Source organism: Mixophyes fleayi, chromosome 1, assembly GCF_038048845.1.
Source record: "Mixophyes fleayi isolate aMixFle1 chromosome 1, aMixFle1.hap1, whole genome shotgun sequence".
NCBI lineage: Eukaryota > Metazoa > Chordata > Amphibia > Anura > Limnodynastidae > Mixophyes > Mixophyes fleayi.
This window is the reverse complement of record NC_134402.1, coordinates 407,169,089-407,197,035: the sequence shown is the minus strand read 5'-3', so window position 1 is coordinate 407,197,035 and position 27,947 is coordinate 407,169,089. Positions and strand designations below refer to the sequence as shown.

General features: G+C 39.7%; 1 protein-coding gene across 2 annotated transcripts in view; it reads left to right on the top strand.

Annotated features, from left to right (window-relative positions):
• The window catches only part of CERT1 (ceramide transporter 1), a 62,634-nt gene that overhangs the window by 22,956 nt on the left and 11,731 nt on the right, over positions 1–27,947 (top strand). For both annotated transcript variants that reach the window (XM_075181976.1, XM_075181987.1), the window contains exons 4-7: positions 21,141–21,248; positions 21,885–22,023; positions 25,667–25,750; positions 26,869–27,026. In XM_075181976.1, the coding sequence (XP_075038077.1) occupies positions 21,141–21,248; positions 21,885–22,023; positions 25,667–25,750; positions 26,869–27,026 (489 nt within the window). The remainder of the gene's footprint in view (positions 1–21,140; positions 21,249–21,884; positions 22,024–25,666; positions 25,751–26,868; positions 27,027–27,947) is intronic.

Below are 27,947 nucleotides of genomic sequence, written 5' to 3'. Positions count from 1 at the left end.
TTAACAATGGCTAGTGAGTATGAAGTGGTGCACATAAAGTAAACAGGGCATGGTAAAGATCATCTTCCAGGACTTTTCCACAAGTTGAACTAAAACAACACTTTCACAGGAGATTTTCCTTCCACCTCAGACTTGCTGTCCAAAGTGCATGACTGATACCTTATTGACCAAAGGTCTGTACCTGTCCAAATTTTGCTAATGTCACTAGATCTAATCCTTGATGTATAAAAGCTCCTTCCTTAGGTACTGATACACACTGTGATACTGCTCTTCAGTTAGGTCATCTAGGACTTAATTGGATACAAATGGCAACTTGTGTGGACCCAATAACTGATCATTTATTGGAGATTTTTTTCAGATGACTCTTTAGTATTGCTGGAAAATTTGTTTGGTTATGGCCACATCTCCCCCTGTGTGCACTCGTCATACTAATATAACCCTGACAATGGCTACATCAGGTATAGCACAACTGCTCAGTGCTTGGGTCATATGGCCTGTGTATGAGCACTAGTAGCTGGTGCTTATTGGCTATTGGTTTTGTATATTACCCCTTTATCATTGGAAATTACCATAATCTCCTTTCACCTCTGTTTTATAATTATTTATAATTGCAGTGTGTGTATATGTGTGTGTATGTGTGTGTGTGTATATATATATATATATATATATATCTCAATTTACAAAATATAGCCCAATTGATTTAACTCCATGCTAATCTGTTATCTGTATAATCTGCTAAAGACACTAAACTTAATCCTGGCTAGTCACTTCTGCTGAGGCAGCCTGTTTACAGTTTCAGTGCTATGTGCTGAAAATCCTGAATTCAGGCCTGTTCAAAGCAGCTACAACACATTAAATTGGCAGCATGTACTCAATGTTTATAGCATTAAACTGTTTTAAATCAAAAGCAGAGGAATATATTTTTTTTGTTATACACCTTTGTTGCTTGCCATAATCTTTTGCAATCACTGATCGTCTAGCATGCTTCCATAGCCTGAATTTATAACCTGTACTAGTGCATCCTTCCAGTAATTGTCTAGAGTGGCCGTCCAATGATTGAGCACACGTAGTCTGAGTGACAGAGGTTGGAGCCAGGATGAGAAGGGTTAAGGTACTGACTTGGTCTTTCCATCATCCCTACTTTTCACTCACTGTGAGCCAGAAAACTGTTGTAAAGGGACAGCAGGTGGACTGGTGTGATTCACACAAAGCGATCAGTGGGCATTCCTTGCAGTCTGCTGTGGCTGCGTTTGGCTATCTCTGTGATGACTGTACAGCTTTAATATATATTGGAGATTTTGATTTTTATGGCTTCTACCCTCCAATCTCCATGTAGTGGTTTCAATGTTTCTGTAATATAGAACCGGCAATACTAACTTCACTAGTCTTAGAATGACTGGAGGGCACAGTACTTAAACCATCTGCATTTGGTCCCATGTGTTTTTTGAAAGGCATAACTTGAATTACTAAACACTTCATAACAGGAAGGCTGCTGATTGCTAAATTGTGTTTAAGAGTTGGGTTTTAATGTTTGATCATTTATGTCCTGCATGTCAATGTTGCCTATTTTTGAAGTCTGTGCGAATAGAACAACCTGTAGCTAGCAGGATAGTCGCAACATTCACCACCGCACATGGTAACTTAGGAGTGATCTGTCCACTTGTGTGATTGAGAACGAGCTGCATGTGACTGGGCTGCATCAGCATGTGAGAAAAGGTATGGAGGCAAGCATGAAGCCAAAACCTGAGACTTAATGGATAGAGCAGGGTACCCCAACAGCACCAAGCAGGGTACCCCAACAGCACCGAGCAGGGTACCCCAACAGCACCGAGCAGTTCTACTGCTGTAGAAAGATTGTGGGAGTTGGCAGCACCTTAGAGTGAAACATTCATTCATACATTCATATATCAGACTTCTTATTCTAGCACTTGTAAATTGGCTTCTACTGTTTGTCTATTCATATACACAAGCTTTCTACATGAATTGCTGTGAAGAAACCCACATTCAGATGCATAAATAACATTCCTGTGTTAATAGTCAGCTCTTTCCAATTGTTTTGGACTATGTTGTTCTTGTGACTAATGAGGTTGTGAGATCTGGAAAGGGTGTAAATAAAACAATCCCTTGTCTAATCCTACATGAGCTCGCTAGTGAGTTTAGTTACAGGATTTACCATCCTGTGATTCATACTGAACACATGACACCATGAGGGAAGATTGCTCAATGTTCATGTGCTTTGCTTTAACAAGTAGCACTAGGACCCTGATGGGAGAGCCAGGGGTCAGGAGAGCTTCTGTGGATGAGGGGGCTGAATGAATATCTAAATACAGTGTTCTAGATGGGTTTGTTTCTGTGTGTTTTGTGATTGGTCAGTATATATAACCCTTTCACTTTACCTTTTTATATTTGGCTGTAAGATTAATGTGTAATTAAACCAAGTGGATGTGCAACAAGAGAACTATGTGTGATATATTGCTAATAGGTTGCTCTCTTTTGTTTGTGCTCATAAATGCCAAGGAAATACACTAACTTTTCTTTCCTGCCGATGGCACTTTTCGTTTCCACTGACTCTCTAGCATGTATTACCTGCATTAGTGCACCCCTCCTCCCAACCTCAGGGGTGGTGGAGTCCTTGATTGGAAAGAAGGTTGGTGGGAGAAGTACAGAAATCATGATGTGTGCATCATTTTATAGCGAATTGCTCAATTTCAAATTTAATCGCAACAAACTTGAAAGTTTCCTTCTCTCGCATGTATAGCTATTTCTTGTGTCCTTAATAAACCACACACACCTAGCCCTACCCTCAATGACCTTAAGACTTGCCACTAGACAACATCTTCAGGCTCTTGTGATTTCAGAGGATTATCACACATCAGTAAATTTGACTTTGGACGGAGATAAAGAGCTTAAGTGACTGTCTAAAAACAAATGCTCTAAACTTGCGGAATTTGGACTTTAGTTTAAGTAGAGCTAGTAACCTCTTTTCTTGTAGAAGCTGGTTAAAATGGTTTTCATTAATACCTTCATCTCCCCAGCCCTCCCTGTCGAAAAAGAAAAATATATGTTTTCCCCTTAACTGGATCTAGCAGGACTGAAACAAACACTGCTCCAACGTGTCTTTAAAGTTATACCCGCAGTTTAGTAAATACACCCCCAAGTCTCTTTAATCTTCTTGTTTTAAATGTACTTGGCCACCAAGATCAGATTGGCCACAAATTACAGTGTATTTGGGCCCAAAAAGATCTCTCATGGGGGAACCTTCAGTTGACGCTTGGGATGGTAACATCACTCAGTTGATGACCATGTCTGACTGTATGTGTATAGTTGTAATTTCTACTGTACTTGTTTGGGCCCTGTGTCACTAGATGTTTCATATTGGCCAGTGTGTGGCTAGTATTACGGTCCTTTGCATTCTGCATAATATACTGGGTGGCACAGTGGTTAACAGTGCTGCCTTGCAATGCCGCGGACGTTGGATAATGCCCTGGTCAGAATTGAACCATTTGGAGTTCTCTTGTTCTCACAGTATTTTGTGTGGGTTTCCCCACAGTTTCAAAATAAACTGATAGGTTAATCCAGTGATGGCAAACTACGGCCCGCGGGCCAGATCCGGCCCACTTAGAGGTTCTATCCGGCCCCCCCAATATTTTAAAAAATTTCATTAAAATATGTATAAAATTATTAAGGCTGACCCTGTGTGTCAGAAGCTTCATTTTTATGCCTTCACAGCTATTTCCTCCATTACACTCCATCCTCCTTCCTAAAAGGACACTTTGTATGTCAATCACTCAAACACCTGCCCGCCCCCTAATGGCTGAAAGTCATGTGAGAAGAGATGGGCTGGGCCGTATACTAAGGCGGATTTCGATTGGCTGCTGTGTTGTCAGTTAGTGGCTCACCAGAAAGACGGATCTGCAACAACCTGCTGAAATATGTGCTGTCTGTACGATCGCTGCACTTATAGAGGTAACACTGCTATATAACACCCTCCTGTCCCATTCAAAAAATTTGTATTATATATTTTGATATTTGAGTTTTTTAATAAATTATATTGGCCCGCCTAAAGTTTCTTTTTTAGTTGGCCCGCTCCTGAAAAAGTTTGCCCATCACTGGTTTAATCGATGGCTGAAAAAAATAAATAAAAATAAAATAAACTAGTTTGTGCTTGTGAAAGAGAATTTAGACAGTGCTGGATAATATGGTGGTGCTATATGAATAAGCCATGATAGATTTCATATCTCTGCATAATCTTTTGAGAAAAGTATATCTGAATCTGCTTCTCAACTCATGGTTAATCTGAGTCATAATTTTTTTTTTTTTTTTTATATATAACTATAAATCTGAGCTTCTGTCTTTTGTGCACTTGAAAAATCCTAAATGTCAGTTTCTGTACCACATATATTACCAGTCTTATGTCTGCTTGTGCGTCATTCTTCCATCTGACTGTTTCTTAATCTGCTTTCCTCCAGAACATCTGATCCTGACTGACTTCCTTTTACAAGATAGATTCACTGTAATACTGAAGTGCTAATGAATAAACCAGCTAGCAAGTGACTTCTAGGACTGAGTCATGCATTCGTTTAGAATGTGTAAATGTGTGGAGGAATGTTAGACTTTGCCTGTCACAAAATAGGGATAGTTCTTGTAACACCATCTAAATCACAGTGGGAAAGCATCTGTAAATCAGAGAACCTGTCCTAGACGGCTACCATGGCATGTCTTGGTGTACATTGGAGCTGTGCTGGTGGGGCTTCCTCCGTACCTGTGCTGTGCTAATGGAACTTTTCATACAAATTTTAGCCTTATACTGGTCTTACTGCTCAGAATTACTAGTAGTAATTTACCAACTGGTTACATAGCAGATACTCCATTGTAGTTAAGATAGCAGGTGTAACAATTAGTACGTTCAGTTCCATGCTAACTGTAGATTGCATTGATTGAAGTATACCTTGCTCATTGCATGACATCTATGTTAACAAGGTTATTTGCCTCTGTAGCTGGATCGTGTAGAAATTTATTTTAATTAGTGGCGCAGGCACAAATTTATTTAATTTCAAATGAAATAAATCTTTTGGCGTGTGTTTTGTATGGAAATGTATATATTTCGGATACAGTATTTCATATTTGGATTTTGTAAATTTGGAAATCCCAGGTATGAGATTACCTGTCTCCAGACAGTTGCAAAATATGCCTGTTAATTAGACATTTTCATCGCTGAGTGGCCAACACATATGAGTCTGAAAGCGCAAGAGGAGGTAATTAGACTTGCATCCAGAGTCTTACAAACATAGGAAGTCTACCAGAAAGTGATCACAGATTATTGTGACTTTTCGTTAAATTGCATTAGAGGCAAGATTAGAGAAATTTATATCCTGATGGTAAACATTCAATATAAAAACTTAAACATTGTGGTGCTGTTAGCAGCAATGTAAAAAGGTGTTCAACCCCTCCAGGCTGATCATGGACAGGTTGCATGAAGCACTTCAAATGGTTAGAGGGGCAGGAGGCTGGAATACCTCCTGCCAGGGTATCTCTGTAAAAGTTCTATTAAAAACTGCACTGCTTGACCATGTAATGTAGTAGTATTGTACAATCTGTAACTTTTGACAATCACTAGTACCACAAACTAGTGTAGCTATCCTTATGAGGACACTTGAGCTAACAAACATCACTGCTTCAAGTTCCGGCATTGACACCTGCTTACCTGCGACAATTGTTGTGACTTCAGACTAGACCAATTTAACCCGTTATCTGGCCGTTCTGTGGTTGGGACCCAGTGTCTAGACCAACTCTCTGCCTGCTACCTTGCAGCTCTCGCTAGTGTGATAGGGTTGCTGTGGATGTTCCCCGCTGGCCTGATTTAAGTGAAGAGGTTATGGGTACCAGCCTAGGTGCCCAGCTAGTGGGTACACTAGACACAAAAGTTACCTAGAAGGAAGCGGTTCTAGGTACCGACAAAGGAGCCTAGCGGTGGTAGCAGCAAGCTCCTCTTACTGCGTGTTAGAGGGACGCAGTTTGGGATACAGAAAAGGGATGGTGGCAAGTCAAGCGCAGCCAGTCCCCTGCAACAACTGACAGGGTGGCATAGGCGGTCCATCCTATTACAGGCTCCTCCTATAAGTCTCTTCACATAAAGCTGGTCAATCCAGCTGCAGTATTCCATTGAAGTTTTCATTTTTAAACATTTGTTTCCATAACTTTTGTATTTGATTTTTGAATGTTTAGGTCTTTTATTTATTTTTTTGAGTAGTTTAAAATGTTCACCTTTTACATTGGAAAATAAAATATAGATTTATCTTTTACAAAGTACTTTATTGGTAATTAAGGTTGCATGTGCTGTATTTTAAGTGGGTTAATAAAATTCTCATATTGATGCATTTCACTTGGAAGTGTTTTTTGACCGATAGTACACTGCACTGTATTTTGCCGTTGTCCTCCTCACCAGCGCCATCTAGTGTTCTGCATGTGGTTGTCAGATCCTTGTGAATCATACTTTTTTTTTTTTTTTTTTTTTAAATCTGCTTTTAATTGATTTCTCAGTGCTGATTGATCTACAATATGCTTGCTTTCATGGCCCTACCTCACAGCTGCACAACATTTAACTGTATGTTAATTGAGTAACAATGGTGAGTCCCAGTTTCTGTGGGCCGGTGCTTCCCAGCTACTGTCATTTTATTACACCTATTTTGTTCAGTTATGGGGTGACTTTTATTTATCCTTTAATACCACTTTCATACTGCCGCCCCGGCAATATCCCGGGATATTGCCGGGGCACAGGGCAGTATAGATAAGAAGATTCCCGGGTCGGGCGGGTTCATACTGCACCTGCCCGACCCGGGTTTTAGAAAAAAAAGAAGTGTAAAAAATGTTTTAATTAACTTATTTTCAGCCAGCGGTGTCTCCGGTGGGTTGCCGGCTGTCAGGGGGACCTCTGGGTGATAAAATTACGTCATTTCTAGTCCATTAGAAATGATGTCATTTTAGTACCCAGAGGTCCCCCTGACAGCCGGCAACGCACCGGAGACACCGCTGGCTGAAAATAAGTTAAGTAAACATTTGTTATGTATTTTTTATTAAAATATTTTTCTTTTTTTTACAGTATGGATGGTGAGACCTGGGAATTACACGGGTTGCACCTTCATACTGCAGGCGAGCGGGGTCCAACCTGGGAATTACCCCCTGGTCTAAGTCCCGGGATTTTAGACCCGGGATTTTGTGGTTGGACTATTCATACTGCACCAAGACCCGGGTTTTTCAGCGTGCCTCTGCAAAAACCCGGGTTTTTGGTGCAGTATGAATGGGGTATTACAGATTTTAGTTTACTAAATTGATAAACTCGTGCTTGGAAGAAATTGATTTTAAAATGACTAATTGTAAAGTAGTCGCAGTAAGAAATGTATATGATGAATTGGAAAATCAAACTTTCTATTTGAGTTCAACTGTACTGTAAAGGGTTAACGTTCCCAGTGATGACAATGGCGAGTTTGAGCCCAGCACTGGAAACAGATTTCAGTATTCTTAGATCCTCAGTGTTTGAGGGCAAAAAAGTAATATTACTCATGTTATTTGCTTTGAATTAAAATATAAACTTGTAGTTGTCACTTTTCATGGCAAGTACAGAACCCATCAACAGATAGGGGGGTAAAATTCCAAATTATAAACAATAGTTGGTGTGAATGTTCCCAGCATCAAACTAAGTTCATTCGCCACCTCCAACTCAGTTGGATCCCATAAATTGGGATCCTTAATTATACTAGGATACTTCTCTCCAGACCCTCACCTAGACAGATATTTTCTTCTTCTTTAAAGCCAGCACTGGATAATTTATTTAACTCCAGGGGGCAAGTGTGCCATCACCGCTTTAAATTTCCCCTGCAAAGTTGCCGATTTGAGCTCCTGATGATAAAATCTGTACCTGGTGATATGGGATATTTTTCCTTTTTTGTTTTTTAATTTTGTCTTTTTATGTGGTGCATGCCATGTTCCAATCTGATGTCAGTCCTGATAAACTTGTGTTAAGCTATGCAAATCATATTAGGTTTTCACTTTGGGAGTTATCTGTTCCCTTTTTTTGTACCCATTACCTTATTTTAAAAAAACATGCAAAATAATAAATATAGAAGTAGTTAATCCTAAGTGGATAGTAAATGCCTGCTGTTTAACACTCCCAATAAATGTACATTTAAGTGACATTTAGGTCCCTGCACTAGAGAACTGGCCAGATTGTCAGTACATACCACTGCAGATTATTTAATTGTATGGAGGTAATGCAATCGGCACCATTGGTCCAAGTGGAAATTTAGAAGTGATGGTATGGAAAATGTAAGTGAATGGAACTTGATAGTTTTACAATGAAGGCAGTACAAGTGGCGTTATGGCATACAACAGTATACACCACTACTTCACTAGTGGTCTGCACCATAATGACCTACTGATGCCATGTTGTACATGGTACTGGCTGCCAGTCTAGCGATCTCTGCCGTATACACATACCTTTTTATATGCTGAATGCTAAAGCCAGTAACCGTGTGATTTCCCCCGGACATATGTAGGTCTACACTCAGATACCATTGGAGTTCAGACATGTCTTCTATATAAACAGTGGATTCTAATGTATTTACTTCTGTATGAGGAACAAGACATTTGTGTATTAACCTTTACAGGACACCACATGAGTTCCACAGTGCAGTACAATGGGCAAACTGCAAGACTGTACATGGTATAACTGTACAGTACTCAAAACAAACACTACAATGCAACACGGTGTTAGGAACCCCTCCAGCCGGCACAACACAACCCGGAGTCTACTCTGCCAGTCAGGTGTTCACTGGAGCCCCTGATGGTGGGGACAGACTGGGCTGCAGACTGACAGAGGGTCGTGAAGTGTGTACCGGCTGGGGAGAACCCAGGCAAGAAGAGTCAGGTCCACGCAGAGGTCAAAAGGTCGGCAGCAGGTAACAGTAACAATGAACAAGCTGAGGTCAGAGGTCACAGGCAAAGTAGCAGAACGGGTAAACGAGCCAAGGATCAGGGTCACAGGAAACACAAGCGAAGTCAAATACGAAGCCAAGGGTCATACACGGGAAGTCAAAACGTAGATACAGGAACAGGAACTGGAACAAGCAGGTCAGCAGACTGGAGCACAGAAGCTATAACCGGCAATGAGGCAGCAGACCTCATTGCCTTAAATACAACCCATAACCAATCAGAACCTGCCCCTAGACAAGGCCACACTTGTAGGCTAATTGCCAGCACCTAGCAAGACCAATCAGGGCTTAGCCCTGAAATCCACACCTGCAGGCTAATGCCTGCTAATTCAGCCACAGGCTAAATCTGCCTGATTGTCCCTAGAGCGCATGCGCGCCTGGCTGCCAGGACACGGCGCTGAGGAAGCGTCCGACCGTTGCCTTGGCAACGGTCGGGAGTTGGAAGGAAATGACGTCCCGGTCGTCATGGTGACGGCCGGGACGTTGGGACCGTCAGGAAGCGAGCCGCGGCGGCTGTGAGTACCGCCGCGGCTCGTGACACACGGCTACTGATAGCCTAGTTGGGTAATAGGGTGCAAGGGGTGTACTCTGTGCAAGCTGAAGCCTTTGCCCATTAGCATGGGGGCAAGAAACCTGTTTAGAGCCACAGAAAGAGGTGCGTAGACTATGGAGGAGTGGAGTCCAGGGGCAGAGAGACCAAGGAAGTGGTGCACAGTGTAGCAGGTGGGCACACGTTATGGGTAAGGAGAACAGGAGGGAAGAGGGCCCTGGCTATTAGAGCTTCCATTCTAAAGTCTGTAAGCTTCTAGTCACCTTGGGTTTCTGTTATATGTGTGACTCGCACTTGCTAACTTCTCATATGCAGAATACAATAACATGCTATCATTTACAGTAGGCAGTGATGAATATCATTTTTATGTATTTATATGATCCTGACTGGATTAAGGATGTACTTCCTGGGAGCAGTGGAGCAGGGTGACCTTGAATAAAGTGTTTATATTTTTAATCAAGCATTAAATTTCCTTTTATGTGGTAAATCGGTCTTTGGCAGACATCTAGTATGTTCTGGTGAACCATGAAGAGGCTTTGGAGATCCTATTTGTTTATAGACTATATAGACTGCGTGTAATACAACTGCATTTCCTATATAGTTGGCACAAATGGTTCTGTACTGTGGACCTATAAATATAGCTATAAGATATAACATTCCCATAACTTATGAACAAGCTATACATTGTTAGGAGTAATACCTCTTCTATCATGTCATGTACAATCTGTCCCGTTAAGTGGTGCCTGCACTGTGTGGTCTATCAGGACTGGTCACCTGTTCCTGACTGACCGGAGGGCTGGCGCTCACATTTGCTGTCTCTGGGTGTGCCAAATACATTGCCTGCCAAGAGAAGCACAGATGCTGAAGCGTATGGCTGTTAGAAGCACGCAGTGCATGTGTAAAGCCTTTAGTATGCTGAGTGTTGTCCGTGTGCGGGAGGGGCAGAACCACAATACATGCTGCTGAAGACTCCAGTTGTGTACATCATTCATTCACACAGATTTAAGAGCTGAACAACATTCACACTTACAAAATATACAGCAACTGTATATCTACCACACACACTTTGTTTTCACTCATTGCAAAGGTAAAACATAGGTTACGGACCGGTGTATAATTATTATTTTTGTCAGTCGTTTCACCCTGTATTGTGTATGTGTTGGCTTTTGTTTGTGAGATTTATTTATACTTTAAACCCTTACAAACACAGTTGCTGAGAATTTTCACAACTGATTTTAATACTTTGCATTTCTAATGGGTACATTCTAGTGGGTACAGAGCTTTACTTAGAGCTTTCTGATCACAACAGTCCTATATAGTTTCCTGTGTTACACAGGATATTAGCGGATTGCCAGCAGTAGAATTCAGATCTATGTGTGAATAATTAACATGTTCTCTAAAAGACCCAAAGTTCCACAAATTAGTTTATTCTGTTCAGATGATTGGCTCTGGGGACTGTTTATATCATACAGCATATGGCTTGGCTAAATATTTCCATTAGACAAAATTTCAGCTGTTATTAAAAGGCCGTCCTATCTAATCATGGTTGTATTGTCCCTTGTATGAAAGTGTAATAGGCAGTGTTATATAGGTGTGTGTGGACTGTCACATGAGCAGTGAGTAATAACTTTTTACAGGTTCTTTTATGTATGAAATAGTGATATACTACTTGGATGTAACTGGAGGGGGGTGTAAACCTTTCCTTCCCCAACCACCTCTTGGCACAACAAGACTATATGTAATGATTATGCACTTACACAGAATAAAGAAGGCTTCAAGTGCCTGAAAATGTCCAGGCACTTGTATGGACCAGGGATGAGCGGACTCGGATTATCGCAATCCGAGCCCACCCGAACAGTGCGGATCCGAGGGCGATCCGAGCACTGTTCGGGTATTTTCGGCGCTGAGAAACTGAAAACGAGGCTATGAGTCCAAATCCCGCCGTCGGATCTCGCGATACTCTGATTCTATAAATTCCCCGCTTGCCGTCGCCATCTTCACTCGGACATTGATCAGGGATCTTGTGCTGTGTCCTGCTCAGTCCAGTGGTGCTGTGTCCTGTGCTCTGTCCTGCTGACTCCATTGGTATAAAAAAATTATTAAAAAAAAGTATAAAAAAAATTAGTACTGCGATATCTAACTACGTTCACTGTTCCTGCAGTATAAAAAAATACTCCTGCAATATAGAACCACGTTCACTGTTCCTGTAGTATAAAAAAATACTACTGCAATATATAACTACGTTCACTGTTCCTGCAGTATAAAAAAATACTCCTGCAATATAGAACCACGTTCACTGTTCCTGTAGTATAAAAAAATACTACTGCAATATATAACTACGTTCACTGTTCCTGTAGTATAAAAAAATACTACTGCAATATATAACTACGTTCACTGTTCCTGTAGTATAAAAAAAATACTACTGCAATATATAACTACGTTCACTGTTCCTGTAGTATAAAAAAATACTACTGCAATATATAACTACGTTCACTGTTCCTGTAGTATAAAAAAATACTACTGCAATATATAACTACGTTCACTGTTCCTGCAGTATAAAGGAATTTGTACTGCTGTATAACTCAAGTTCAGTGGTACTGTCCTGTGCCGCATATAAATTTTAAAGCCTTTGCCGGGTGTGTGTGGCTTAGGGGTACGCTCTCTTGTGCTGCATATAATGGAGTACAAAAATTTGGAGGATAAATTAGGGAAAGATCAAGAACCACTTCCTCCTAATGCTGAAGCTGCTGCCACTAGTCATGACATAGACGATGAAATGCCATCAACGTCGTCTGCCAAGGCCGATGCCCAATCTCCTAGTAGAGGGCATGTAAAATCCAAAAAGCCAAAGTTCACTAAAATTGGCAAAAAACAAAACCTTTTGGCCTAAAAACAATATTGTGAGGTGTTCAGAATAGACTGGAAATGAGTGGAAATGAATGTTATTGAGGTTAATAATAGTGTAGGAGTGAAAAAAAACAACCAAAAATATGGATTTTAGCACTTTTTATGCTTGAGTGGGGTGTTTTGGCAAAACCAATCAGAACCCAAAACCTGAAGCTAATCAAAACCCAAAACCCGAAAAGTGGCCGGTGCACACCCCTAGTATGGACCATGTTGTAATGACTAGAAGAAAAATATATATCTATCTTGTATCCAGTCACTTTATCCCACACGAAACAATAAGAAAAGTGCGCCAAAGGCTGGAAAGAATCTTCAGAAATTTGACGGAAACTGTGTGCTTCTATATAAGAGATTTTTTTTTTTTTTTTATATCCCCAATAAAATTTAAAAAAACTTTATAAACAGATATCGATAGCTTGAAAAATAACTTCTAATAAACAATTAGATTTAAATACTGCTGAATAGATACAAGAGTCAACAAACGGATTCAGAAACTACAACATAATCATGCATGCACCTTTAGCAAAAATATATCTTCGTTTTCAAAACAATAACACAATGACTTTATTCCATATCGATTGGTGCGCCAACCTACTTGGATCTATACAGCTATATTCAAGGAATTGTTCGTTTTTTTTTTTCTTTTGTTTTCATTTCTATCTTGGCTATTAGGGAAAAGAAATCCCCTCTTCTGGCAAACCTTTCTTATTGTTTCAGGTTTTGTTTCCATTCTAGGGAACGGCACCCCTAAGATAGGTAGCGACAATAGGTCCTTATATTATATAGTATGAGCGCCTGAGAGAATTTTTATTGACTTTATCCCACATCTGTGGTAAGAGACCTTCATGTGAATTATTTCTGTGTAAAAATAGGTATATGCCTCTCCTCTCCCTGGATTGTCTGAGCTCTGCATAAAACTGTTTGCTGGTTTTGAAGGGAATTAAACAGAAAAGACTACATGGTGCTTTCAAATGGCTATATTTTATGTGGTGGAATACTACATAAACCCTGGTATGGCCATTATCTGTCTGCAGTTTGTATTTTGCTACATAAAATGTTGTGCTGAAATAAAGCAATGTAGAAGTCACTGAACAGAGGACAACCAAAATCTTTGTCTGTTCAGTTTCTGTTCTGAGGAGTTATCGGATATGAGTAAATTCACCTTTATGACTGTCTTCTGCCACTTACTCTGGTGTCACACAAGCCCTGCATAGATGGCGATGGTTTTGAAACGTAGAGTCACACAAGCTGCTTTCTAAACTCTACCAGCATGGAAAGTGTAAAGCAAAATTACTATTTTATTAGTTGCCATTACAGAACATCAGAGACACTATCTGTGACTCATTTGTTACATTTTCTTGTCTGCGTATAAGCACAGTATTTCTTGTTTCAATCATGTTACCAAAGGCAAAGCTGGTAAGCAGATACAAGGCCACTTACCCTACTTTCAAACTCGGTGAAACATTTTATATAACCTAATGTAGAAAACTCCTCTAACGGCTGTTAGTCGCAAGTCTAGCATAGGTTATACCTGCGTCTATTTACATTGGTTGATCTTCGATTCCAATAGAACCTGTTTTTGAATAGTAAACCTGCTGGTTACTTTGTCATGGCCTTTGATCTACAGTGCAGAGTATAAAAGTAAACCAATGAGATGGTCTCTTGGTTATATTTTTTTAAAATGCTTTACAGATTTTCAGAGAACAAGCTTGTGAAAAGTAACATTGGGTGTCCCAATCAGGGAAATGCTGTGAAGCAGCTTGTTGGAAAGATGGCCTCAAAGATTTAAGTTTGAGGTCATGATATGAAGCTGCTCTCCCTAAGAACTGACCTTTGTATAATCTCTCATGTACATGCTATAGGTCACAACGCCCAGATATATTTTTAATGTATTTTGATTCAATGTTGTGCTATATAATCACCTATTCATGAATTCCTTGTGTTTTTATAATTAAAGTTATCTGTATCAGATAGCCTTTAGGATGTCCTCATTAGTTAACTACTTCCCCATGTAGTGCTGCTCTGCCTCACTCCACCATTGGTCCTTCCATTGTCCTCCTTTTTAAACACGAGAATTACCCAAATCTGTACATGTGACAGACCACCTCCACCTGCCCATGTCCTGAGATCCCATTTAGTCTTATCTCCCTTATGCCAAATCTGTGATTAAAAGGCAGGTTTTTCTAAATTCATAAATTCATTTTATGTATCTCTACACAGGCTGCTGCCAGCTTCAGAGTGCTCTGGGTTTTCTAGCTTATTATATTAAACCGTGTTCAGAGCAGCAGTGTTCATTGTAATCATACAGGACTGGGAACAAGATTCCATAATAGTTTACATTCCTCTTTATAGCATGGATTTGTATTTTGACCTTAATGTGAACTTTATTTTACTTGTCTTGCCACATTCAAGTAACTAAAAGGCTGTATGTATATAGTGCAGGAGACTGCCAAGTACTCATGCTGGGTGCTGTGTACCAGTGATGTGCAACCCAATATACTTCAAGAGCCACGTGTGCTATCCCACCTTCAACAGGGCTGCATATTGAGCTTTTTTTTATTTTTTTATTCTTGAAATGAAGGACAAACTACCTCAGCACTCCCATATCACTTGTCCCAAAATGCCCCGACATGCCCTTCACTGGCTCCAAAACTACACCACATGCCACTCAGAACTCCCTCTTGCCATAAAATTCCTCTACATGCAGGCAGCCCTCCACTTGACATTACATATCCTCAGACCTTGTAAGCCAATCGCACCTTGTCCCACATATCTAAAAACGCTTAACTGCACAGCCAGAGCCCTGATGATGGAGGGAGCGTATGTTAAGCAATGTTGCATGACCTGCACGTCTTCCTCTGGGTGTGCTATGACCTCCATGCATGTGGTGCATGATCAGGGATAAAAAGAACTGCGAATAAGTCAGTGGGGCACAGAGCTGAGGGCCACCTGTTGCCCTCTACTGCTGTATACTATCTGCTCTGAAGAGTTGCAGCGGTGATGTCCAGTCTAAAATTTTCTCAGTATGGCTTCCTCACTTCTCTTCTAACATCCCCACCATCATCATGGGTGATTTCAACATCCCTATTGCTAATCCAGATTCCAAAGCTACTTCCTATAATATCCTCACTTGGCCTCTCAGTGGATTGAATCTACTTCTCATCAGGATGGCCACTGTCTTGATCTTGTTTTCTCTAGACTATGCTCAGTTTCTAATCACCTTAACACTCCTTTCCCCCTCTCTGATCATCACCTTATTAGTTACTCGTTCCCTCCCAGTTCTTTAACCTCCCTGCTGTCAAACTCTTCCAAGCCCACAGGAATATTAACTATAGATTTTCAACAGTCTTCCACCTCTATAACCACCTTTCCCCAATTTCTACATTCTCTTCCCCTAATATGGCAGTTGCTCATTTACACCATATCCTAGCAACTGCCCTTGATCAAGTGGCTCCAGCACTCTTCACACTTCGCATGGACTTTGTTCTCATCCATGGCACACTAAAGTTACATGAAATCTACAAAGACTCTTGTTAAGCAAAACATCACTGGAGTAAATCTTGTACCTCTAATGATTTTTAGCTCATGTACTACTATCTAGCACTCCTATCGAAATGATCTGGATACTGCTAAACATGCTTTCAATCTCATCAATGCTTGGGTTTCTAGCTCAAAATGCCTTTAACACATTTTAATCTCTTCTAAACCTTCCAAATACTATCGGTGCCAAGAATCTTGCTTCCTATTTCAAGGACAAGTTTGATGAGATCTGACTTTGAAATGGAATTCTCTCCCTTGACAAGCAATCTGTTCAATTCCTTCCCAGCATCCTCTGACACCCTCTCCATTTGACCCCACAAATGAAGTTTCTACTCTTATCTTCCTACTTAACCTTTTATCCTCTCGATCCCATACCCTCACAAATTGGTAGGTCCATGTCTCCTGTGCTCATTCCACATCTAACTAAAATCTGTAATCTATCTCTACTGGTATCTTTCCATCACTATTCAAACACAGTGATTACTCCTATTCTGAAAAAAACCCAAAAAACTAAATGATCACCCAGGCTCTCAAGTTAACACCCCATCTCTCAGCTCCCATGCCCCTCCAAACTTCTTGAGATAATTGCCGACACACGCTTTCTTTCTGCAAACATATTGGATCCTCTTCAGTTAGGCTTTCCCTCTCAACACTCCAGAGACTGTGCTGTTCAACGTTGTCAATGATTTGATAACGGCTAAAACTAAAGAACATTACTCTCTTCTAATTCTTCTGGATCTCTCTGGTGCATTCAACACTGACCACTCTCTCGTCATACAAACACTACAATCCCTAGGTCTTCTAGGCACTGTCCTATCCTGGTTCTCATCCTACCGATCTAATTGCTCTTTCAGTGTTTAGTTTCTCTGGAATAACCTCCACTCTGCTTCCTTTATCAGTTTGAGTACCACTAGGATGTCATAGGTCCTCTGCTATTCTCTATCTACACAACTTCTCTTGGAAAATGAATAAGTTCCTTTTTGAATCTCAATATAATATCTATGCAGATTTTTCACTAATCTATCTATCCCCTCCTGATCTCTCGCCATCTGTATTGTCTCGCGTTACTGACTGTCTTTCTGCCATTTCATCTTGTATGTTCTCTCGCAAACTCAATCTTTTTTTAAAAACAGAATTATTATTCCCACCCATCAATATAAGCGTCCTGTCTAACATTTTTTTTATTTCTGTTGACATGACCATAAATCCCACCCCACAAGCTCACTGCGTAGGTGTAATCATTGACTCTCAACTGTCCTTTATTTCCTACATCGGCTCTATATTTAATCAGGCTACATACATATTAAAAACATTTACAGAATACGTACATCTTGAACGCTGCAAAAACGTTAATTCATGCACTCATCTCCCGTATCGACTATTATAATTTCCTCCTTACTGGTCTTCCCAAAATCGACTTGAGCCCATACATTCTATTTTGAATGCAGCAGCTAAATTGATTTTCTTTGCAAATAGTTCTTACTCTGCTGAGCCATGATGTCAGTCTCTATATTGGTTGCCTGTTTTACAATGAATCCAATATAAAATTCTTCTACTTACATAAGGCCATCAACAAAATTGCACCAACATACATCTCCTCACCTGTCTCAAATTATCTCCCAACTCTACACCTCCGTTCTGCACAAGATCTGCGTCTCTTCTGCTCCCAAAAGATCCTCCCATTCCCAGTTAGAAGATTTTTTTTCGGGCTGCACCCACTTTGTGGAATTCACTCCCTTGCACAATAAGACTTTACCCTAGTCTTCAAACCCTCAACCCACCTCTTCAGACAAGTTTATGATATTCCTCAACCATCCACTTAATCTTCCTAGGTTACCCTATTACCACCGTCTACACAGCTAACGAAAGACAACAACCCCCTGACCAACATAGTTTTGAATTGAACATACAGCCCACTAAATACTTTGCAACGTTTGCATTCTAGCTGGACAGAGATGCTTTATGATGTAGCACTTATCCTTGTGTATCAAACCATTGTCCCATATATTGTAAGCTTGCGAGCAGGGCCTTCTTACCTGTATGTATTACCCAGTATTGTTTTATTACTGTTTGTTTCTAATTGTAAAGCACTACAGAATCTGCCTGTGATATATAAACGATGATGAAAATCTCCGTTTATTTTTGCCCATCTCCCAGGCTAATCTTGTCTAAATCTGAAATCTCTTGTATGCACTTAGTGTTTTGTTTTTTTTGTCCTACACAGCCTGTTCACTTCTACATGGGTTAGTGTTGGGATTTTTATTTTTGATCTTTAGTCAAAATAACAGTAGTGTAACAGCCCGATTCCTTAGTATAGGATGGTTATAGCTCTAGTCACCAGTTTGACCCATGTATCCTCTTCCTGATAGTCTGGATGGGTCATGATTGTGCAATATTGAATGCTGGGTGTGACGAGCTGTCTGAAATGTGACCTCCTAGTGGAAAGTAGAACAGTCTGATTTTCCAAAAATGAAACTAAACTGTTGATCAAACATGTTTTTGCTGCAATTATGTTCTATATGGAACTCTTTATCTTGGCAATCAGTTTACAGTAATCAAATACTGAAACCTCCTGACTATGTCCCTGGTTTAACTGCAGTTGCTATTACTTTGTTTTTTGGTTTAAATCTTTATTTGCATTGTATATGAATAATCTGAGGCCTATGTAATGATGCAAAGTTTGATTTATGACTTGTGCAGAAATGTAGCCGAGTATTTTCCCATGAGGCTATTCCATGGTTTGCATTATTGAACCATTTCATCTTGCCGAGGGAGCAAGTCCTGCATGTTTCATTCGTGTCCTCAGATTGCGTGTTAGCGAGGCTGGACCTCCTTCACTTCCGAGCATCAGAAGAGGCTGGGCAGGGCTTATGTGCAGTCTCATCTTCGTTTGTCTGAAAATACTATTGGAAAGGAAGCCATAATATGGATGCTGCATGGATTTCTAAAGTGCTGGAGAAGGTGACGCAGTGCAGCAGGTTTTAGACCGGTAACGAGATTTGCAGGACATTGCTGAATTTGTGTGCCCACTGCCTGTGCTGTTGGCATTAGGCAGTGGCCAGGTAACTGCTGGTAACATCCAAGCTATGTCCTAAATCAGATGTTGTGCAGTTTGGTGTAACATCTTTGCATAAGATGTAAGGGAGTTTATGCTGGTAGTGGATTGCATGGTTTGCTTTCTCATGGGGTGTTTTTTTTTTTTTTTTTAATTGATTTTAGTTTCTAAGAGTGCTATCCTGAGGGATGTAGCTAATGCTCTGCTACAAATCATAAGTGCTGCTGTAAAAATCTCTCGTATACATGTGTTTATAGTAAATGCATTTTGATGTCAGTGATGATTTAGTAGACATGCAGTTGTAATGTAGACCCTGCACATCCACTGGTTTCTTGATATGAAGGGTTAACGCCTGGCCTTGCTTAATATAGTCTCAAATCTTTTAGGTTACTGGTTCCTGTCATCAGAAAACACTGCCATGAGTTTTATATTAAGCTCAGTAGTTCTAGATCTCTGAGAGCAAGGTGCATCGCTGGTTAAAATATTGGTGACAGAATTCTCTGTTTATTGGGGGGGGGGACGGGGGGGGGGGACCTATGCTTTAAAACTCTTTTCTGCCTCATAATTTCAGTACGAAAAGAAGTGGCAAAAAATTAATAAACCAGGGAATGTTGGTTAGTAATGCTGTGTAAGACTTATTATAAATGTGTTTTTGAATCCTGTAATGAAGTTTCTTTAAGCTAATTAGTGCGGTTATAATGAATTCTAGCAGCCTGCTTATTTTCCATAACTTTACACCTGCTAAGTGGCACCAGTTCCATTTTGATAGTGCACTCTTCAAATTCTCACTATTGATTCACCTATTCACGGGTAGTAGTTATTGACTGGGGTTGGTTTGTACTGGCCAGTACTTATCACCTCCAATACATTGGACTTCACTACCGGTTATAACAAGCGCAAAATCTTTGAGCATCTGTTAAGACATGCAAGATTCTGTATTCAATGCAGTGCTCCAGTAACACTAGAAAAGGAATGTTTGCCATGTGAAATTATTATTAATAATAATATAATTTCAAAGTCTCAGCAAATGCATATATTGGGTGCCTGCAAAGAACTTGATCAGTTAAATGTCCAGTTGTTGGTGATGTAGAGTAACCTGTATAATTAACTTGGAATAGCTGAGAGGCTTCCACTCTGCAGTACTTACTTCAGTTTCCTATTATAGAAGTGACATCACCCATTAAGCTCCGGGATACTGTGTGCTGAATAAGGGAACTGCAGGATGCTCTGGTCTCTTTGATTCTTTTATTTAGTTTTTTACCTAGTCTTTTTATTTTTTTAAATCCTGGACTTCTGTAGAGGTTACATGTAATACATTATTTATGTTTTTTACAGATCAACCTTTATTCATTAAGTAGCATTTCCTTAGCAATAGTCTTTTACTTTCCGATGTCCTCATTTTGTTGATGGGATGTGTGCTGTAAACCACTTGATATCCACTTACTGTTGTCCCCAATGCAGAGGGGACAATGTGTAGTTGTTGTTGTTGTAGAGTTCGGTAATATTGTGCATGTGTCTAGACATATTCTTCCAATGTCCATTCAATAACAATTTTGTTTGTATTATAAACCATTTTAAGTATTGTATGTTCATATGAGGTGGTCAGAATATTCAGGTTGATTGACAGTAATATAGGCTCATAGGAAATAAAAACTAATTGCACCCAAACTTCAGGGATAACTGTTTTGTATGAGAAATGGGTCTGCGCTCACATTATTTTCATATGCTTTTTAATCGTGACTTCCCCCAGTGACCTAATAAACTCCCCCTTCTAAAGGTCCTGTTTTATCCACCTTTTTATCTCCTGCTTTACTGTAATACTGACAGTTATTGGCAGGATCAGGTTAGTCTGCTTACTTTGAAGTATATATTCTTATTCATGGCTCATGTTCATGCTGCTATTGCTAGTGTAGAGAATGTGAATCCAGCATTTCAATTTATTTATCTTGTCTTATTATCCTACTGTACTTGTATTCTACAAGCTTTTCTTGTACTGTTTTATTTCATTTGGGATTATATATTTTTTTTTCCCACCTGCTCAACAATTTTCCTTTTGTCAATCTTTGTTTAATCTATAAAAACTCTTTATCATTTTTTTTGTTAGTCTGAATCTGGTTATGGATCGGAGTCTAGCTTACGGCGGCATGGCTCAATGGTCTCCCTCGTGTCTGGAGCAAGTGGCTATTCAGCTACATCCACATCATCATTCAAGGTCAGATCAAATGGTTTTTTCCTTCTAACTTTAGACTTCTGTAGTCTAACTCAATAAAAATATATTTTGACAATAATATAAAAGCATGTTTTTAGATATACATGTAGAGATGTGTTTTTTAGTAAATTTGTTTGGACACAGATGACATTCCTTTGGTTGTCTTTTAGTCAACTTTAAAACATGTCTTCGTATTCCATCAGTCCTCTTGTTTGTGACAATGTAGTCATCCTGATCTTTATTTATAACCTTCACATATTTGACTTTCGTCACTTAATGGGGACCATTGCAATGTTTAAGTTTTATTGACACCACTCAAACGAGCTGCCTGGAAAATGCTTCGGTCTTAGTTTATGGAGGTGGCTTTTAGTGTTGAGGGCTTTAGCCAGTAGAATCAATACCACACTAGGTCTAGTAGAAATAGACGTTGCAGTGCTCTCCAACTGCAGTGGGCCCTGGGGTAAGATCGTTCAACCTACTTATAAGTGTACATTTTGGATAATCCAGTAAAACCTGTCTTTGTGCCATATTAAGCATATCAGATGCATAGCTTATAGATTCACATGCCACTTGATGTTTACCATTATTGTAATACAGTATCTACATTTTGTCTTTCTGTGTATTTCTCTTTCTGTGCAGAAAGGACACAGCCTGCGAGAGAAACTTGCTGAGATGGAGACGTTCCGGGACATTTTGTGTAGACAGGTTGACACGTTACAGAAGTACTTTGATGCGTGTGCGGATTCAGTCTGTAAAGATGATCTTGAGAGGGATAAAGGTACAGCATTACTGTGAATTATCAATAACCCCCTTTTAAGATGAACTGTGCATAGAAAATAAACTTGTTTTTTTGCACAATATAAAACAATGATTGCCATTATGGCCAGGTTAGTCTTTTGCAATCCCTATTTTTATTGTATCCTTAAAGTAACTTGCAGTGTGTGGAGTTTGTAATAGAAGACGGATGTCAAATAGTTTTTTTTTTTTTTGTTTTTTTTAGTGCGTCTCTGCCATAGATTTTTAAAAAGGCTTCTAAGCAAACACAAGACAAAGAACAGGCTTTATAAAAATATTTCTATTAGTGCATGGAAATGTGTCCATGTAAGAAGTTATCAAAACAGCCTCATGTTCTATTTCCTAGGTTCTGTTTTATTTTGGGGTGTAAAGGCATTGACACCAATAGCATTTGTCATACTTTGTGAGACCAGAACAGCTGATGTTTTGGTTTTTGGCATAAGTAGCCAAATTATATCTTCCTCCAAATTAGCATGTATTGCTCTGTTTGGTTTGCAAGCTGCTAAATGAACAACCTGCATAATTTCACTTATCACATTTTGACCAAATTTGCCAAGAACCTTTTTGGGAGAAGGGGGCGTTGTTGTTTTTTTTTTTTTTTTTTTATATCGTTCAAAGCTAGTGGTTCTTGCATGTAGAGTGCATAGTAATATGCATATTGCCATACATTGCAGTCACCTTCAAATCATTAACAGAACCATAGTGGTATTATCAATGGTACAGGTTTTAAATGGTGGACTGGTCAAAAATGTGGCCTGACGTATTAATTGTCCATCCAGCTTTAGATGTCTGTATCCATGCACATTGGCTGTCCAGTCGTCCTAGTAATCAATAGGTAACGTAAACTAGTGTGTGATGACCAAAAATAGAAAACAGACTTCTGAGATAAAAGCGTCCTCCATAAACTCTAAAGGTCTGGATGCATTTAGAACACTGCCTGCTCTATTTCTGGTGCACCCAGCACCTCATTAATTCTTGCACTAAGTTCATCTTCCATACTAGATTACCTGGGGGTGGATGCAGCCAACTGCAGCATACAGATATACCATGGGGCTTGAGGCATGCTGTCCCCCCACCCCCATTTCTTTTAATGAGGTGTCTAGTCCATGTGCAGATCGGCTGCATTAGTATGACATCTTGTGGTAGCAAAAATTTACTGCATGTGTTTAAAAAATTAAAATTGAGGCTTAATACTTTGGGAAATGTTTTGCATGCAGGTCACCTAGTAAGTACACTATGGGTGTATGAGGCTCAAGTCTTTGCAAGAAATTTCAGCTTATTTAGATTGATAATTAGAAGTGCCCTCAGCCGCTTTCTTTATTTGTCTTTTTTTCTTTCTTTTTTTTTTCTTGTTTAAATCTGCCCATGGCGAGTACATTAGTCTGTCCAGTCAAATGAACCAGTGTACAGTGTTGTAGCCCAATTTCTAAACCATCATGTTCTCATTAGATGTAATCCAGCAGGATAGATTTTTATGACTGGCCCCCATTTTGTGCATGTATTGTAACTGGCTGACCCTGGAGTACTAGGGTATTGTATGTGGTCTGTTTCTCATTCTGCTATTAGTGTAGTGGAACTATTGAATCAAGTTGGATACATTCCAACTTGGCCCTTGGTGTGCAAAGCTCCTGCTGAGTAGTAAGGTTATGCCAAAGAACTAAACCAGGACACAACTCCACCATCATTGGTGTTGCACACCAAGGGCCAATTTGGAACATATCCGTCTTGTTTAGTTCTCTGGCATAACCTTACTGCTCTCAGCAACAGCCTTAAACAAGAAACCTTGTTTTTCGGAGGCAACCGTTTTGTGATATATTCATGAGAATGCAGCCTACCAAATGACTAATTTTACATGTATTCAGATATATGATTACATTTGACCAGAATATTTATATTTCACTCCCATGAAGTACTAATAAATGACCAAATTCTCACTCCTCAAATGGGAGCAGCCAGGCATAGGGACACTCCACTATTCTCGTGAGTATTACCCCCTGGCGCTCAACGAATATATTGTAATATGCCCTGGTACTCCACTATTTATGTACCAGATTTTGTGTGAAACAGTATTATGTATAGAGTATTTAGAATCGTTAATACATTGCAATGGTTCCATTCAGAATTTCACCTATAAAAACATGCATTTACAAAACGGTTATATGGTGTCAATGGTAAAAATGTAACCAAATGAATTGTCCCTTTTGGCTCAAGGTAAAAGTCCAAGGTCCAATATGGTATAAGTAGTAAGTCCGTATATAAGGCGATGACCTTCGGTATATTACTTTCTAATGTCAGATCAGGACAATGGACATTTGTATCTTGACATTATCTGACATTAGAAAATATTATACCTATTAGCGTTTTTATGTTTATGTAAAAGCTCTGGCCAGAGGCATTGCAATGTATTCGTGATTCTAAATAGTGTGTGTGTGTTATGATACATGTATATTATGATACTGTTTCACACAAATTCTGGTAGATAAATAGTGGAGTACGAAGGAATATTACAAATATATTATCTCTATGATAATCCCCATAGGCAGCACTACGATATATTACAAGTAAACCTGTTAACCTCAACAATACCTGCAACATAGGACAGCGCTGGGTTCACTCTTCAATACTCCATTATCAATTAAAATGGAAATATTGGACTAGTATATTCTTTCTAGCACACTAAAAAATAATTGATCCAAATTCTTTTACCTCTGGTGGAGCTTTTAGGCCCTCTGACACAGCCATTCAGAACATGTTCTTCCACTCTAGTGAGTTTTACCCTTCTCTAAATCCTATTGTGGTCACGTTGGCAGACTTGATATTTTATTTATTTTTTATGACCTGCATATGAGAACTGGCAATGTGACCAAAAACTACAGTACACAACTTTAATTTTCTTTTTGATGGGAGAAATTGTTTTGGGCTCAGAGTAAATTGAGGAAGGATCACGATAGACACCAAGCAATGACGCATCATATGTCTCTTGATGGCCACAAATGTGATAAATTCTCAGCTCGTCCATCTGTCAAAGTAGGGCGAGAGAGCAGGCAGTCTTCTGGGCCTCATCCTTATAGAATCACCCATTGATGTGGCAGATTTTGATGTTTAGTCTCTGCTAAGTGTACTTCTTGCCCAGCCAGGGGTAGAAGGAGCTGTTTTCGAAGACCCCACTTTGTATCCAAAGCAAAGATAGATAAATGGTCAGTGGGTAAACTTGTAATGGTTATATTTGGATATTTAATTGTCTTCACTGTAGTCAGTAGCACATGCCCTACCTGTGTTATAAAACCTGTATTGGAGACCATCGGAAAACGGAGCATACACCATAGTATAGCATTTTCCTTGTTCGAATGCTGTGTGAGGAAGAGGAGTCTGGGAGGGACTGAGAATCTAACATCCTGGCAGTGCTAGCCTCATAGTACACGTTCACACAAGGGCTGTCTGTATGATCCTGTAACAGGATTGGTGATTAGTTAATAACTGAAGTAGAATGACATGTTTGTTTGCTGGTTGTTTCTATGCTATTGTCTTGTATACAGTGTACTCTGCGTTTTATACAGTACATTAGTCACCTCATTGCCATTGTGTACCTAACATGACAGTGTAATAATTCTCTGCTGCTTGTTTAGTGGTTGAAGACGATGAGGAAGATTTCCTCCAGAACCACGCAGATGGGGAATACATTCACAACAGTAATGGCAATAAAGAAAAAGGTAAGCTGTTTCCTTAAGTGTGTTGTTTTTTTTTGTTTATAAAAAAAAATGGTCATTATCTCATTCTATTTGCAACATTTGCCTTTTTAGTAATGTTTTATGCAGTGCTTTCACAGGCATTGTGCTTAACTATAACAAGGTATATGATCATTTTATAATGCTTTTGTTCCTTGCTAGGAGCGTCCTACACAAATTCTGTTTAGCTCATATGCTCCCAGTGACTAAAGGCCACGCCCCTTGTTGACTTACTGGACATTTAACTGCTAACCCTTTAAAGATCTCTAGTCAGTGTACATCATTGTAAATTATTAATTTTCTATTCGTTTTATATTCTGTGCTGATGTTGACCCCTCTTTTTTTAAAGTGAGAATATCGTGGGAAGTCACATTCTTTTAAAAGCCTAGATTAAGCTATTTTACAGTTTTACTAGCGCTCAATATTTGTAATTGTACTTGAATTACTAATGTGGGAAGAAGTGCCATAAGTATTGTACATTATGATGGAATGTAACATCAGAAATTCAATTGCATCCATCAACCGAGGTTTTTCTTGATGACTCCTACTTATAGGGATTAATGGTATAGATTTTAAAGGTGAAGCCATCACTTTCATAGCTACTGCTGGAATACTAGCCACTCACATGCTCTTGTATGGTTAAGTGGGGGGACTGCTGGCAGAAGAGGTTTGATAAGGCATTTCGGCTCCAGTTTTGTATTGGACATGGTCTAAGGGTATAATCCAAATAGTGCAAACCTGCTAAAGATCCTGGGATTTGTTACCATACACATACCCTTCTCCCCCATGTCCCCCCCCCCTATATGCATTAGTAAAAATAGCTTTTTTTTTTTTTTTTTTTTTTTTTTTTTTTTTATCCTTTTAGATTCAAGAGTCAGTTTCATTGCTGTGTAACTCATGATTCCTGCACTCTTAATTTCTAAAGCATATCATAATTCAATGTTATTCATAGGGAATCTTGCTGTATTTTAGACAGTTATTGGACAGTTGAACAAGACTTGGTTTATTTTTGGGTTTGCATTCTCTTTCCAGTAACATCACTGCTTGTAGCAGATGCAAATGTACTTTCTGTGCTAAATACAATTGGTGTTTCTGTATTTCAGTGTTCCCACATGTGACTCCTAAAGGAATTAATGGTATAGATTTTAAAGGAGAAGCCATCACCTTCAAAGCTACCACTGCTGGAATACTAGCCACTCTCTCACACTGCATTGAACTAATGGTTAAGCGGGAGGACAGCTGGCAGAAAAGGCTTGATAAGGTAAAGGTGACTCCCCACCCGTTATCAGTGTTCTATACATGTAACATCAGACTGTACAGAAAAGGGCACCTTGGGAGGATGTCCATAGTGCCCAACACAAGCTTCCCCAATCCCAATGTTTCATTACATTTTTAATAATTGAAATCGCTCTTTCCATTTCCTACCTCTGCCGGATCTCCCCAGTCTCCACTTCATATAATTGACCTTCTATCTCTTCCTATGTAATGCACATTGTGGCAGAAGGGTGGAGTCTTAAGCTGGGTACACACTACACGGTTTTCGTCCAATAATCGGCTCAATCAGCCGACATACGACCGCTCGTTCAAAAGTCGGGTCAGTGTGTGCAGTGACACGATGGTCGAAAGTCTGCCCAAATGGACGATTGTCGCCTCATTTGGTTGGTCGTACCGTTTAATATTTTCGTTCCAATCTCGTTTCCGCTGTGTAGTGTGTATAAACTTCCGACCGATCCACAACAGGGAGAACGAAATTAGTCATTGCTCACAACAACATGGCTGTAAAGTCGCTAAAGGGACGTCCGCTCTTCCCTTTATCGTCCTAAACAAGGCTAGTGTGTATGCAGTCCATGGACCGAGCGATCGGAACATCGATCGCAAGTAAAAATGTTCGGCATAAAAAGTTGCTGTAGAATTCTGTAGTGTGTACCTAGCTTTATTGGCATTGCTACAAGGTTCATTAGAGAATGAGAACCAGGCCTTAAAACCACAAAATATCTGTCTGAAGGGAAGAGCTGTGTTTGAGCTTTAATCTGCCAAGGTTGCAATTGATATTTCAGGTGAAGACTTTGTTTAAAGTACAGTATGTACGGTGTATCTGATCCATAGTGGCCACAGGCTGGCAGGAATGGAACCTGGTGTGGTCTTCTGGTGAAATCCACCCCAAAGTTCAATATGCTGTGCG